Source organism: Athene noctua, chromosome 5 (genome assembly GCF_965140245.1).
Source record: "Athene noctua chromosome 5, bAthNoc1.hap1.1, whole genome shotgun sequence".
In the NCBI taxonomy this organism is placed as follows: Eukaryota; Metazoa; Chordata; class Aves; order Strigiformes; family Strigidae; genus Athene; species Athene noctua.
The window spans coordinates 26,334,484-26,349,335 of NC_134041.1; the positions used below are offsets into that span (position 1 = coordinate 26,334,484).

The following is a 14,852-nucleotide window of genomic DNA, read 5'->3' on the forward strand; positions in this document are numbered from 1 at the left end:
CAGAAAGGCAGTTTTGAAACGCAGATAGCAATACATTTACTATTAATGTCCATTGTGTTTCTCTCTCTCTTGTGAGTCACGACAATTGACTAAAATCCTTACACAGCTAAGGAAGATGCTCAGGCATGTTGAGTAGATGCAGTGCATCTAACCCATGGCATGGTTACATGCACCCAAGCCCCCTTCCTAGCTCACTTAAATTTCTGCTTTCTCTGACACTAGAGTAAGTACCGCTCTTGCAGTGGCCTAAACCAGTAACCTAGACAGCACATCTACTTCTCCCTCTTTACACTGCATACACTTTGAGCTCCACCAAACCATTTGGAAATGTGCACCTCATAGTCCTGCGTATTGGTTCTCTGATGAACATTCTTGTAAATAACCCCAAAAGTCACAAGGGCTTTAGAGACTGCTTGGGGTGTCCAGGCTCAAAGCCCACAGTTAAACATCCCCCGGCGTCTCTAAGTATTCCAAAGAACACCATATTCTGGCCTCCTCTTTCTTCTTGTTGACATACAGCCAGCACTCGTCAGTCCGTTTGATCTGAATCACCAGGCAGCTAGTTGGGGAGGCAAGAGTAACTTTCTTCTTCATCATAGGATTTTGAAAAGAAAGCTTGCCACATCACTGGAGTGGATACTCTGGACCAGTCCTAAAAGGCCAGTGAAGGAAATCAGACGAGTATTTACTGAGCTGGAGCTGCTGAGATGGTAATTATACCTTTTGGGTTTTGGTGGTGTTTTCTTGTTTGCTTTGCCAGATTTCATAAGGCTCATCTGCTAATCAATTCCTGAAAATCATGGCTGGTTTTATTATACAGTTTGTCCTGTCTAGGGTAAGGGAGCAGAGCCGGAGAAATATTTTCAACTTATGTTTTTAGCAAAAAGGCTAGTTTGTGGAAAGGAAAAATGTTCCTAGGCTGCAAGGGCGCTTCGTTCTGTGTGTCACTAAGTTGCTATACGCTGCTACAAGTTTCAGTACGTTTTTGAGGAGACTGTCCCCTACTGTTTTTGGGGTTCAAGTGCCAAATAAATCGAAGGGTTGACTTAAGCTAATACTTCCCCTTTTCACTCAGGACTGTCGGCTATGTAGCTCATAAACGGGGAGATTTTTCAACAGAACATGAATCCAGGAGAGAAAACAATTTTCCAAGAATACCTGACAAATCAGGGGACTGTGGTAAAGCCCTATTGCTGGCAGAGACAGAACCACACCTGCGCTAAGTGTCCCTACCACATGCGGGCTGGTGAAGAAGCGAGAGTCCCTTACGCAGAATTTGACAGGGTCTTTGGCTTCCCTTACAGATCAACAGCAACTCTCCGAAACAAACACCTCCTCTTCTGTGAACTGAGGAGTTCCTCAGGCAGCATAGTCCAAAAAGGCCATGCTACAGACTGTACTGAGCGAGGCTACCATCCCGAATCTGTGCTGTTTGGGGTGGGTGGTTATCTGGATGCAGTTACAGATGCCCATGCAAACATCGGAGGCATCGTCCTCTATGCAAATTACTCTCCTTGTAACGAGGTTTACCACTGCTGCGTAAGTAAAATCTACAACCTTTTGTGGAAGTATCCAGAAATCACGCTCTGCATCTATTTCTCTCAGTTTTGTCTCACTGAGGACGGTTTCCCCACGGCTGCGTGGAACGGCGAAGCTTTGCGGAGCCTCCCCCAGCCTGTGGCCTGGGGTGACTCTGCAGAGACTGCCTGGGGGGGCACGGTGTTACCTCCTCTGCAATTTTGTGTATGGCATCCCAGGGTCAGCCCTTCATCACTCAACTCCACCATCAAGAACCCTAGCAGATCAACAAAATCTGCATCCAGTTAACAACTTAACAGGAATTACACCCTATTTTAGGAAAGCCTTTCCACAGGCGAGGCAGGGAAACCCTGCTGTGCAGCAGAAATTAAAGGCCTTTTCTTCTCCTAGTCTGGCTTCCCAGCAGCCTTTCCAAGCGATGAAAGGCAGACTGCTACCTCCCATGTCTCAAAGCCCCTTGGTGCTTTTCCCAGGCATGTTTCTGCCCTTTCAGAGGGAACATCTATACCCCAGACCTAAAAATATCGTAAGGCATTTAAAAATGCCAAAGGAATAATTCAGTGACACTCATAATCCTGAATTTTTTCCAAGCAGCAGGCACCTGCTCTAAAGACGATACTAGCTGAACTGCTATCAGGCTATCAAACTGAGATCACAGATGGAAAAAAGGAAAAAAAAAAAATCAATAAAGTCACCTCCTACAAAAGTTAACCCACAGAATAACTGGTGGTCTCGAATAGCTGATTCTGAAGATAGTATACTTTTATTTTATCCCTGTTCCTTTCAAACATAATTCTATCGCACTAAAACCAAAACCTTGGTATCTTCTGATTACCTCCTGGGAGTAATTTGTTTGTTGCCCTTAAGCCAATTGCTACCAGAAACATGTGAACAGTCCACAAGCTACCGCCACAGCCAGACTTGTAGCTTCCCAGCTGAGGCAACTTTGGGGGAACACATGACATGTCCTAGATTCCTCCTCTGTCAAGAAGGTGGTTCTGCAGGTAAGGCTGATCTATCGATAAAGTTTTCCCACCGGCCGTTTCCTTAATAGGAGAGGGGTTTATAGACACTTATTTATGTGTGTGTGTGCGTGTACTTTACCCCCCCCCCGTCTTGGGTTCCTCCCTTCCATTAAGAGGAAGCTCACAAAGCTGTGTAATTTTGTAATTGATAGCAAGTATCTGATAGGACAATAGAGATAACAGATCTACACAGTCCAAGCGTAACTCGAAAAAGAAAAACAAAGTTTCTATCATTTAGAGCAGTGTTTTCACTGTGTGATTGAGTACATTTGTTATGACACTAAAGGTCTTGAAGAAGGGAGCAGCTGAAGTCAAGATCATGCTGTTGCCTGGGGAAACCGGGGTTCCTTCCTAGGTAACAGCCATTGCCAAACACACACACTGGCTAATTTTGTGAGGCAGTGCTGCTGCTCCTTTTTGACTCTTTTTGTGGCATCTCTTACTTAGTTACGCATATCCGAGTAGAAAAAAAGAGGTTGCTTCCCCGTGTGACCTTAACCACCCTTGACTTCAGCAGAGGTGATCCCCCTTGGAAACGCAGAGGTTCTTCTGAGCCTCAAACGACGTTAGAGAGGCAGCACTGCGCTAAAACCCGCCAGATCCCTTACTTTTACAACGCCTAGGCGCGTTTTTAGGAAAGCTTTCTTGCATGAGACGGAATCCCTCTGCACCTTCCGATTAAGTATTAGCTAGCACGGCCACAAGCAGGCGCCTGTGCTGTAGCATCGGGGCGATTACTTTTCTTTCGCTAGATTTTGGAGAGCCGCTGCTCTTTTCGAACTCTTGTGGTAAGCAGGCGGCGTTTGAGCTTGGACTTCCAAGCTCAGCACCAAAGCCTGTTCCCCAGTGCCGGAGCACGCCGCGTGGGCACTACCTGGCGCCACCCGCGCTCCGTGTCCCCCCCCCAGGCCCGTTGGAGGGGGCGGCGGGCTCTCGCTTCGGCCAGAGCCGTCTGAGAACGCTCCCTAGGCTGAACCCGCACGGCATCGCGCCCTGTCGCTGTGTTCGCAGCACCAGCTCGCTGTCGGGGCTCGGCAGGAGCGCGCTTGCCCGGAGCCCGAAGGCGATGGCCACTCCGCGTCCCGCGGCGCCCGTCCGCGAATGACGCGGTAACCACAGCAACCGGGCGCCCTGGCACGCAGCCGACCAATGGCAGCTCGCTTCCCGCGTGGCTCCACCCCCTCGCGCCCAACGGCCGGCGCCTGCGCAGAGCTCGCGCCCCGGCGGAGGGCGCGTGCATAGCGCTCGCGCCCAACGGCCGGCGCCTGCGCAGAGCTCGCGCCCCGGCGGAGGGCGCGTGCATAGCGCTCGCGCCCCGGCGGCGCCTGCGCCTGCGCGTGCGCGGGGCGGGGCGGGGCGGGGCGCGGCGCGGCGGCCATGGCGAAGCACGCGGTGTCCTCGGCGCGGTTCCGCCGGGTGGATGTGGACGAGTACGACGAGAACAAGTTCGTGGCTGAGGAGGAAGGAGGCGACGGGCGAGCGGGGCCCGATGAGGGCGAGGAGGACTCGTGGCTGCGGCAATATCCTTCCGCCGCCGGGCGGGAAGTAGTGCCGGCAGGAGCGGGCGCGGCGGGGAGGGCTGCGGGGAGCGGCGGCCGCCGGCGCTGCCTTTTGCGGGAACATCCGTGCCCGGCGCTCCCGCCGAGGGGCGACCCGGCCCCGAACCGACCGGAGGGCGGGCAGGGGCTGCGGGGCGGCCGGGAGAAACTGCGAGGGAGCGCCGTGTGCAGTGAGATCATTCTTGCCAGCCACGGCAGACAGAGAAGGAAACGCCCAAGTCAAGTCAATCAGATAACAGGAGCCACTTTACTGCCGGGGTGGTCCAGGGGTGGGCACACAAGGCATCGAGTGGGTGTTCCATACACCGTGTTACCCTCAAGCTGATGGCATGGTTGAGCGAATTAATGGCTTGATCGAGAGGCATGCCGGTGTTTCACGACCTACCCGGGATGTAAGGTTGGCGTAAGCAGTTGTTATTGTTAATAACTGCCAGGGACATTACGTGAACCCAAGAAGACGAGCATTTTGTCCTACGGGATTATCAGGTGACGATGCTCCTATATTTGACAATCATAAGGGCCGGTTCCCCCTGGAAATACATGCGGGCCAGCCTGCCGTGGGGAAGTTGCCCTCTTGTGGCATTGTGCTTGTGACCTTGTTAAAATCTAGGGGGTTTCCATGCCTGGGAGGCCTTAGATAAAGGTGGAAAAACTCACCAAAGCAGTGCCTGATGGATAATCCCTGATTTCCAACTTGATGCCCGGGTTCTGACCCCAGGCCTAGTTCAGTTTCTTTTGTTAAGAAAACACCTTCCCCAGGCTGCAGGCGCAGCTTGGCTGCAGCTGGGCTTTCCTTGGTGGGCACAGGGCTGCTGAAGTCTCTTGGAGAACGGCTTGCAGAGAGCAAGGCCACGGGTCTCTGCAGGAGCTGATTGCAGCCATCTGAGGTAAACAAAGGAAAAAACCCAGGGTACAGTTATGCTTACAAAGGACTGTTACGTTAACAAAGAGAGAAACTGAGGTACACAATGGCCTTGAGTGTGATGGTAAACAACCCTGGCAAAGAGGGCAGGCCAGAAGAAGGAAGGTGTTGTGACATGCCTGAGATGCCACAAGGGGCTGGGATATTATAATGTAGCCTTTTACATGTATCCAATAGATTTGTGAGTAGTATGCATGATTATTGTAGAGTGCTTAGGTAAGGGGTGATTTCTTTCAATAAAGTTGAAGCTTGCTCTATCATTCACGTTGAATCGGCTGCTTGCTTCCTCCGCCCGCCGCAGAAGTCAAACTCCCTTTAACGGCCGCAGCTGACTGAGAATGATGGACACAACAGCAGGCTGCTAACAGCAGAATAATTCATCAGACCTGAGGTACTGGAGGAGGAAATGTCTAGCTGTTGAGCTTACTCCTCTTCAGCTGATCCCATCTCCCATTTCAGTTGGTTTTGGTTGGGGGGGGCTCACAAATCCTCTTGTCTGTGTCACTGCTAACGTCATGCTGCCACGTGCTCCTCACCCCGCTTCCCGCAGGTAGAAAAATGCTGCCCGTTAGCCTGCCCCATCCCTCTCAAAAAGCACAACGAGGGACTGAAAGAAAAATTAACCTCGTGCAGTTCCACTAACAGGCACCACAAGACAATCTGGTTTCAGGGAAGGAGAGCTTCAGTCTGCCTTGTATCTCAGCAACACAGAGGGAACTGTGCAAAAATCCTGACTGGGTTGCTTTCATTTTTACACATTTATATCTAGAGTCTCTCCGTTCCTCTAAAAGCAATGCTCTCGACACGACAAGCAGGCTTGGGCCCTGCTGGCAGTGTCAACAGTCTCTCTCAGGCTACTTCTGGCAACAAGGCACAGACTGTACCTTTTTCTGAGACACATCAGCGGTTCCTACGGGAGCGATGCAGGCGTCTTCAGGCTCAGGGTGATTAAACTCGCATGATGGAACACTGGCCGAGTCTGTGCTGTCACCAGAGCCCCCACTCGGAGCAGATTTGGGTTGCTCCCTGAGGGGTGTGTTATGGGCCAGTGGATCACTGGTTCCTGGGGGGGTGAAAGAGGATTGGGCACTGCTTTCCGACTTGTGCCCTTTGCACGAGGCAAGGGAAGTGAATCAGTACAGGTACATGACTTGTACATGATCAGTACAAATGAATTAATGGCCAAACTCTAGGGCAACCCGTGCAGAAAGACTGACGTTAAATCTTTCTGATAGTATCAGTTTGGAGTTAAACTCTATTAGTGCTGGACCTGTTACGGGCGGCAAAGTAAAAATACCTCCCATGCAGATTCCAGCTGCAACTAAGTTAGTTGCAAAAGTTAGAGATTTAGGTGTAGGAGTTGAAAGCCAACCACCCCAGAAATCCATCTCATTTCTCCCAGACAACCTGTCTTAGTTGAACTGCCAACAGTGGGAGCGGTATCATTGGTATTGGATACACCAATAAACAAGCATACCTGGAAAGCCAAAGATGCTCATGGAAAGGAGCACAAAATTAATACAAGGTGGATTGCCCCATCTTTCTAATTATAACCCACTCCCGGTTCACAAAACAAACCAAGAAGCTTTTCCTTCCTTTTTCCTGCAGGCCAACGCTCCTGGAGACAGATGCCCTGAGGCACGAGGAGGGATCCTTATGTAAATCTAAATTTTTGTGCAGTGCCGATGTTCATTGCCTTACTAACGCTTTTAGGATGTATTGTCTATCATTGCAAAAATTGCTTTGGGTGACCATTCTCCTCTCCCTTGGTTCCGAGGGAAGGTCCCTTTGCTAATGGGGCCTGCACTTTAAAAGGTCATTACTGGACCCATGAAGGCGAGGTGGAAGTACCAAGGCCTAAACCACGCCTGCGCGCTAGGCTGGGGGTGTGGAATTTCATTTTCCTGCTGCGTAGGCAGACAACCCGCGCCCCCCCCCCGCGAGTCAGAGTGCCATCTTCAGCCACAACAGCCACCGGAATATATACCCTGTTGATACTTAATTGTGTGGCAGGTGCTCTGTTAGCTCTTGCTGTATTTTTCCCTTGTGGTATGTATGTGGTCATCCTGTAAGCGTCCGTGTAAACCGTCTTGCAGTTGTACCTGTTCGTGTGAACCACCACCTTCTCCCCCCAGTTCCCAAAGGCTGGAAGCACATCCCTCGGCCCGGCCTGGGACACATTTTGTTTGAATATGTCTGCTTAAAAACTGTTAATCGATAGTGTTGTTATTACTGTTGCCTTTATCACGTGCTTGGTTAGGACTGTGCTTTATTTGTTATTTGCAGTGTTGCTGGTGGTTTACCTTTGTTTGACTCTAGGATAGAACTCCACCTGCACACACGCTCTGCCACAATAATTCTTAATACCCCCTCGTGTTAGAGGAGGTTATAGAATCAGGATGCAGGAAGGGAGCTGCGTACTCGGCCGGGTTCAGAGGGCGGCTTTGCCACTGGTTTGTATGAAGCCCTCCGGCAGGACTGACAGGCTCAGGCACTCCCTGCAGCGTGTTTGCGTGGCAGCTCCGTCTGGGTCGCCACGTTCTTTCTGGTGGTGGTTTTGACGCGAGTGGAGACCATGGTTCAGTCTACTCGGGGAGGACGATAAGATGAAACTGGCTCGGGTAAGTTCCAGACCCAGGAGATGGACTGCGCCCTGTCCGCTGGCCCTGCCTGCGCAAACTGAGGCGCCAGGCTCGGGTTGGTGTGCGTGACTGATGCACCGGGATGGCTTTTGCTTTGCCCTGGAGCTCTCGGCAAGCTCGCCGCACTCCTGCAATGTGTGACTGGACTACGTATGGCTCGTGGTGAGCTGCTGCCCCTCCGTGGGTAACGTGGGTGAGAGACTGGTTTACTTGGACAGCCCTTCCAGCCACCGTGCGGAAGAAACACAGAAGCCGTCCTCATAGAAACTTTTAGGAATTCAAAAGAAAATGCACGATTGCAGAGTAAAAAAAGGTATAGGAAGGTTGCAGCTGAAGGGTTACGGCTAAAATATGGCATTTCAAGTTCTCTGGGTGGCAGGGGAGATGAGTTGTGGGAGCTGGAAGAAGTTGAGAACAGTTAAAACAGTAAAAGTGATGAAGTTGGAAAGAGTGGCAGTGAGGGAAGTGGTGTGAGGTAGGAAAAAACCCCACAACTGACATGCAGTAATAAAGTCTTAAGAGAAGAAAACAGATTCACTCCAGGCAAATATTAGTGGAAAAAAAGTTTATATACTTATTGTATAAAGATTACAGGGAAGCAATTAAAAAAATCTTTTTCATATACAACATTTTGGAGGGTGTAATTTTAAAATCAAGAACATTCACCTTTCAGCTTAGTACAGACATACCCCCTCTGAGTGAGCAGTGCTGTGCTTTGCAAATGGTACTGCACAGACATCAGTGCACGCTTACACTGAAACGCAAAGAAAACTGAACTTCTGTGGTAATCTTATCCTAACTCTGGGCAAAGTTTAAGGCTCAGTTACAAACTCGCTTCCTTCACCCTCCTAACAGGGAAACAGTGGGAGTTCTTAAACTATTCAGACTAGGACCTACATGGTGCTACTTGTAAACAGAGGTGATAAAACTTCACGCAGAACATAGTAAAGCAAACACTGCGTCATGAGTTTATCGCTAATTGCGCACAGTTTTGAAAATCTCTGCTACAGAACCGGTGGGGAAAAAAAAGACCCAGGCATGTATATAATTAAGTATTTGAGTTTGTTTTAACTCAGACTAATGTATCTCAAAGACAGCCTATTCAGTAAGAGCTGCTTACAATCCAATGTCTCATTTATGGCTTTTAAAAATAAAACTTCTAACTATCCTTTCAAGGAAGGCTGTATTCTGGTAAGAGACTCAAGAAATATGTTCTTTAAAGTCTCACAGAGAACAGATGATAGCATGCCAGCTGAATTCTTTATTGCAGCTGAAAGGATGTACCGTTCAGGAAACTCATTTAACAGACATACATCAAGAGCAAGGGAGGTGCCTGTAGATGGCCCATAATAATGCTACGAGTGTATCAAAATCTCTGGGGGGTTGGGGTAATGTTTAAGACCCGGTTATCTCCTCTCAATACCCACTTTTAAAATAAAAGGTCATGTAGTTGCCCCTCATGAAGGAAAACGTGAGTTAAAAGTTTTGCTCTTGAAGAGTGATTGCACGTTACAAAGAGGTACATCGGTCCTTCCAGAGTACAGGCAAAAGGCATCGATTTCTGTTCAACGGGTTAGCAAAGTGAAAGAAAAACCGCCCTGTAGTGGCATTAAGACCAGACCTAAATCCAGACAAGTAGTGGTTCTTTGCCTTGTTCATGAACAAACCATGACATTCATCCCAAAGCAAGTGCAGTCCATTCTTTTAAAGGTCTTTGGAAAAAAAATCCCAAATAGGTAATTTTCTGGCATGGAACAAGCGCAAAAAGAAGTTTGCCAGCTGTGTGAAAGCAACAGACCCACTTGCAGTTTCTACTGTCTCCAGGGATGAGTGTTTTGGGGATGCACCCGCCCTGCTTTTTCATGAATGTAAATCCCTCCTGAAGGCAGCAACTGCTTGTGGCACTTGGCTCACCCACACCTCCTGCAAACCAGTGTTCCCGTCAGTCAGCTGGAGGCGGCTGGGACCTCCTCCTTGGTTCAGGCAGAACTGTATCGAAACTTTTCTTCTCCAGTTTTATAAAAATAAATTCAGACCTTCTTCTGTGTAATACTGGCACAAAGGAAAATGTTTTCTCGCAAAGAGAGTTGGCTTGTGTGGTGTTCTTAAGACAAACGTTGCAGTCCCGTTTTCCCCTCTAGGTGGGGCTGTCACCTTCCTCGGCTCATGTGCAAAACAAACCCCCCAAAAATTCCAGTCTGTACCGTTGTGGAGAAATTGTTGGAAGATAACAGTCACATGGTCCTTGATACTGAAATGAACAATTCTCTGCTGTTTGCCTCTGTAGAAAGAACTGTTGTTCAGCATTCCTCTCTGACTTGCCACTGCATAGAGAGCTATTGTTCAGCAAATTCTTTTAACTAGAGATAAGGCGTGATGTTGAAACCTCAAGTAGTAGGTCCACGGCTCACGCCTCTCGCGTGTGCTTCTTACGTTGTACCAATGAAATATGAATAATAGCGTGTGGACAGTAGCATAGAACCAATCACAGTTTGTTTGCCTTCGCATAGTCACTCTCTAACAGTACGTAAGGTGCTCTGTACTTAATAAAATTGGATCGAGCTTGCAAACCCTATTGGTATTATTCTTGATATCCGGGCTCTATCCATCGGCAGATGGCGCCCGAACAGGGACCTCGTTATTCTTAACACATCGACCGAGACGTGGCGATGAACGGAGAACTTCGGATAGAAACGGCGCAGAGAAACACAGAAGCCGGCACATAGACGCACTTCTGGAGTTAGGAGACGGTTCTGCAGGCTGTCCTCTGCGAAGGTAAGCTGCTATGGCACAAGAAGTGGAAGCAGCGATATGGCTCCTCACAAGTATACTCTCCAAGAGAGGTAGTGATATGAGCCAGTCCAAGCTAAAAGACTTGGTGCAACGGGCGCAGGAGCCACAGCTTTGCCTCAGCGCCTCTATGTTATTTAATCCCTCTGAATGGAGGGCTGTAGGAGATTTACTGTGGAATTTTACTATAGAGGGTGGAAAAGCAGGAAAAAAAGCAAAGGAACTTGGATCGGTGTGGCGGGAAGTGATTAATGCTTTACAAGAGATGAAAGCTGAGCGGAAGGTGGCCGCTGCAGCAATAGAGGTGGTACAACCAGATAAAGCAGAAGTAAATAAAGCAACCACCCCACGTCGTCCGGTAGCGAAATTTTTTGGTCTCGATGTCACTAAGCTGCCTGTTCGTGGTACGTCGGGTTCCGTTGCTGCATCCGCAGCAGAAGTTGCGGCTCGTGCAGAAGGGGGTGGTACAAGCAGCAAAGTTTCAGTTTCAACTGAGAGTAAAGCGCAAGTGAAAGAGATTGCCCCTCAGATGAGGGAAATGACAAAAGAAGAGGCGGAGCAAAGCGGATCTAGTTGCCGCCCACGATCATATTCGTCCCTTCCAGTTTCACACTCCTCCTCCTCTTCTTGGTCATCATCCAACAACTCTGGCAGTAACACGCCTCCAACAGTTCCTGCTGCAGGCGATTTAGAAAATGACCAACTGTTACATCAACTAATGAAAAAGCTGGAGGAGCTACATCCCTGTATTGACACAAAAAAGGACTCTTTAAAATCTACCACTTGGTGGCACTCCAACTCAGGCCCTGCACTTCCTTCTGCACCACCACCACCACTGCCACCACCACCAACCACAACAAATACAGCTCCGACTATACAACGACCTCCATCCTATCCAACCTCCGACACTGATCCTGTGCAGCGACGATGGACTGGAGTAGTCCGAGATGCTATTTTAGAAGGAGACTGGCAGACAGTTGGATCTTTAGCCTGCCCCGTGGTCACTGAAGGGGGAGTCGGGAAGTGGGAACCACGTGATTGGAAAATTTTACAGCAAGCAAAACAAACAGTAACCACTTAGGGATTAAAATCAGAAGCGGCAAAGAACATTATAAAATATATACTTACAGCGGATTTGATGGTACCTGCTGATTGTCAGAACATTGCTTCACTTTTATTGACTCCTTCTCAATATTTAATTTGGGAAAGAACATGGAAACAACTTGTAATTACTGAACTCAATAAGCATCAACGTGATCAGAACGATCCCTTTTATGCTGTGACTGTAGATACGTTAACGGGTCAGGGCGCATATGCCACCACGGCCGTACAGGTGACTTTCCCTCCAATTTTTCACCAAATGCCACAACAGCTAGCCCACCGGGCTCTTCTGCAGATACCTGAAGGGAAAAAAAAAACAGCTCCATTTGCGGCTGTTCGACAAGGACCTGTATTGATCGACTATCTCAAGCTATAAAAGATCAAGCGGACTTACCTGATGAAATGAAAGACTATGTTTCGGTTGTTTGCTTTTGAAAATGCCAATACCAGAACAAGGACTATACTAGCAGGTTTACTAAATGGAGCTCCTGCTGATGAAATGCTACTGCCTGCTTCCAGGGCAGAACAGAATGCCTAAGCAGCTATGACTGCCTCTGCTGTAAAAGGTGTTTTACTAGCAGAAAAAGAAAAACCAGTAGTTGCTGCTGTCACTAAGATAAGTAACAAAATGCCAGAAAAGAAAAAATTCATTCAGAACATGAGACCATGTTATCATTGTGGAGAGAGTGGACACTTTAGGAAGAATTGCCAAAAAATAGAGCGGAAAGGCTAGCCACAGCTTGTTTGAACTTAATAGATCAGCTCCAGTAGCAGGCCTTTGATGTCGAGTTGCCTAAAACAGTCTAGTATAGAAAAGAAAGCATAAAAGCCAGTAAGTGAAAGCAGAACAGAGCTGGCCTGAGCAAGGCGGTCACTTGGTTCAAAGTTCTTATGCACTGTTTCATTGTTTTGCTTTCCTATCTTGAGTGGCCTGTTGTTTCCGTTTCCTCTATGCTGTCCATACGGTTTGTCAAGAGAGTTTGTTACACCCTAACACAATACCTTCTTGACCTGGCATACCCACCAGCTGCAAGGCCAAAAGCTGAGCTAATGCCCAAGTACCACAAACAAGACTCTTCGGTCTGCTGAATTTTCAGCCTCACTTGCTAGGAAATGACAGCTTGTAAACCTGATGTGTTTACAACCCAAGGGATGAGGAGGGGCGAGTTAGAGGCGTGGCAGCTGGCTGCACCTTACGCGGTCCTGCACACTGCTGTCACACCCGGGTCCCACTGACACAAGACCTGCTCAGTCGCCATGAGCGCATGAAAGGTAACACATGGCCAAACACCAGGCAAAGGTCTGCCAAAGGCCAATTCCTCCCCGCTGCAAATTCTTTCCCTCAGTAAAGGTGCCACGGATACCAGTTTCTCTCTAAGAGTCTGAATGGAGATGTACACAACGAGAAGATCAGGAGAAAGTGTAAATTATAGGCTCTGCCTCTCCAAGACTCATTTCTAAATGCAGGTCAAGTAAATTTAAAGGAGTGTCAAAGGAAACAAACTTGTATAAGACAAAAAGTAAAGAAGCCAGGTGAATTAGATGCTCTGTCAGCATGCAGTTAACGATTTAAAACAATTTAAAGAGGTGTCACCCACTGTTGCCGGGGTGAATTATGCCAGTCTTTTCTACAGTATTAATTTGCAAAATACATTCAGAGTGCAGATGAAACAATTCTTTAGACAAAGGCTGCACAGTGCAAACAAACTCCATGCAGTAAATTACAATACTGCAGCACTGAAACGCCGTCAGAAACAAGAGAATAAAGCCTGTGCTCCGCAGCGACAGTTCTTACGCGCAGCTTAGGCACGTGCCGAGGGAGACACCCATGACAGGCCACCGAGAGCTCAGGCACTGTCATCTTCAAAGCTCACGTTCTCACAGCCAGATGGACTACGCAAAATGGAACTCAGATGGACTAACTGAAACTCCTTCCAAACAGCTGCCTGGACTTTTTTTTCTTGCATATCAGAACTCAAAACTCTAGATTGAAAACATCCATTCATTCTTCTTTCAGACCCTAGCCTGCAGTGGTGCTGATGTGAAGTGAATGGCTACTGCCTGTTCTGAGGAAACTGGCCACAAGAACCGAGCAGGAAAGGACAGTTAAGAGCTGATAGTGCTCTTAAATTCATCATCTCCCCACCTCATCTTGATCATGCCACTGGTATGCGGGAGTCCTGTCGTATCTCCTCTCGCATCAGGTTCAAATTTCTCACCTTTAAGTTAGTTTTACTTCCGCCCTTGATCTCTGCTTTCATTTCCTGCAGCTTGCCATGAATTCCTGCTAGTCTGTTCTTTCCTGTGTCTGCTTAGCTGCATGCCCCTGTTCTCCACCGCCTCCTGCTCGAACCTTTGCAGTATTAAACTCAATTGAACCATGTCCCCATGATTATTTTCCTTCTCTAACCTGAAGGCAGCTGGGCAGATTGTTTCTATTATCAAATGCCCTTTTGCTAACCTTAATTTTCACATTAAAATCCTGCAAGGAATTTTTGCAAGTGTGAGCAAATGAGACTAATAATAGGCCAGACTTTATCCTCATTTACTCTGTTTTGCCTCTGCATTCAGGGAAGTTATTACACAATAGATATTGAATTTATAATCCAGCCCTACAATTATTCCTTTTTCTGACACCTTAGGAAGGCTTTTTTGTTTCTCTAATCTCTTTCCTCATTAATAATCCTCATGACTACTTATAACAATAGCAGCAGCAAGGACAGCTTCAGACAGAAGTCTGCATTTCTAGCTGATGGTGTCTCCTTAATGTACTGCAGTGGTCTGCATCCCCAGCCAGGTTTTTCAGCTGGTAAAACAAGCACTGCTTGTTTGATTTATTCAGGTTCATATTAACACACCAGATACCCTTTGCCCCATCGTACTCACAGGCTCAACCTCTTCACCACGCTTTTCCGAGGTTTCGGCGGTGGGGTGCCAGTGTCAGCAGCTGCTTCAATCTCGCGTGCAAGGTTGTAACTGCAGAACAGAGGGCACCAGGTTAATTTTGACAGACAAGACGATGAGTTATGTATCTCAAAGCAGTAATATTCAAGATATTTGAGAAGCCTTCAGTTATTCCCACTTCACCGAAGGTTGCAACCCCACAAAGAGGAACACAGCGCTCTCTACACTTTACCCCGATGAAGGGGAGATTTCACTTCTTTACAATAATTTTAAAAATTAGTGCTTTTTTGGATAACATTCATCATTTTATTTTAAAAAAATAGTCAAGAAAATACTTAGCATGTGAATCTTGGATAAGCTGACTTTTTTT

The 14,852-nt window shown here is 47.9% G+C and overlaps 2 protein-coding genes across 2 annotated transcripts in view; one reads left to right on the forward strand and one right to left on the reverse strand.

Annotated features, from left to right (window-relative positions):
- Window positions 1-1,122: 1,122 nt before the first annotated feature.
- LOC141961368 (putative C->U-editing enzyme APOBEC-4) lies at window positions 1,123-2,289 on the forward strand. The gene is given in 2 exon segments (XM_074908226.1): window positions 1,123-1,668; window positions 1,670-2,289. Coding segments are annotated over 2 exon segments (972 nt in total). The 3' UTR covers window positions 2,096-2,289.
- Window positions 2,290-5,899: 3,610 nt separating this feature from the next.
- Window positions 5,900-14,852, reverse strand: part of LOC141960991 (ral guanine nucleotide dissociation stimulator-like 1) — a 43,913-nt gene continuing 34,960 nt past the window's right edge. Inside the window, exons 14-16 of the mRNA XM_074907426.1 lie at window positions 14,465-14,554; window positions 13,932-13,946; window positions 5,900-6,101 (exon numbers count right to left, since the gene is read on the reverse strand). Of these exons, the coding sequence (XP_074763527.1) occupies window positions 5,900-6,101; window positions 13,932-13,946; window positions 14,465-14,554 (307 nt within the window). The remainder of the gene's footprint in view (window positions 6,102-13,931; window positions 13,947-14,464; window positions 14,555-14,852) is intronic.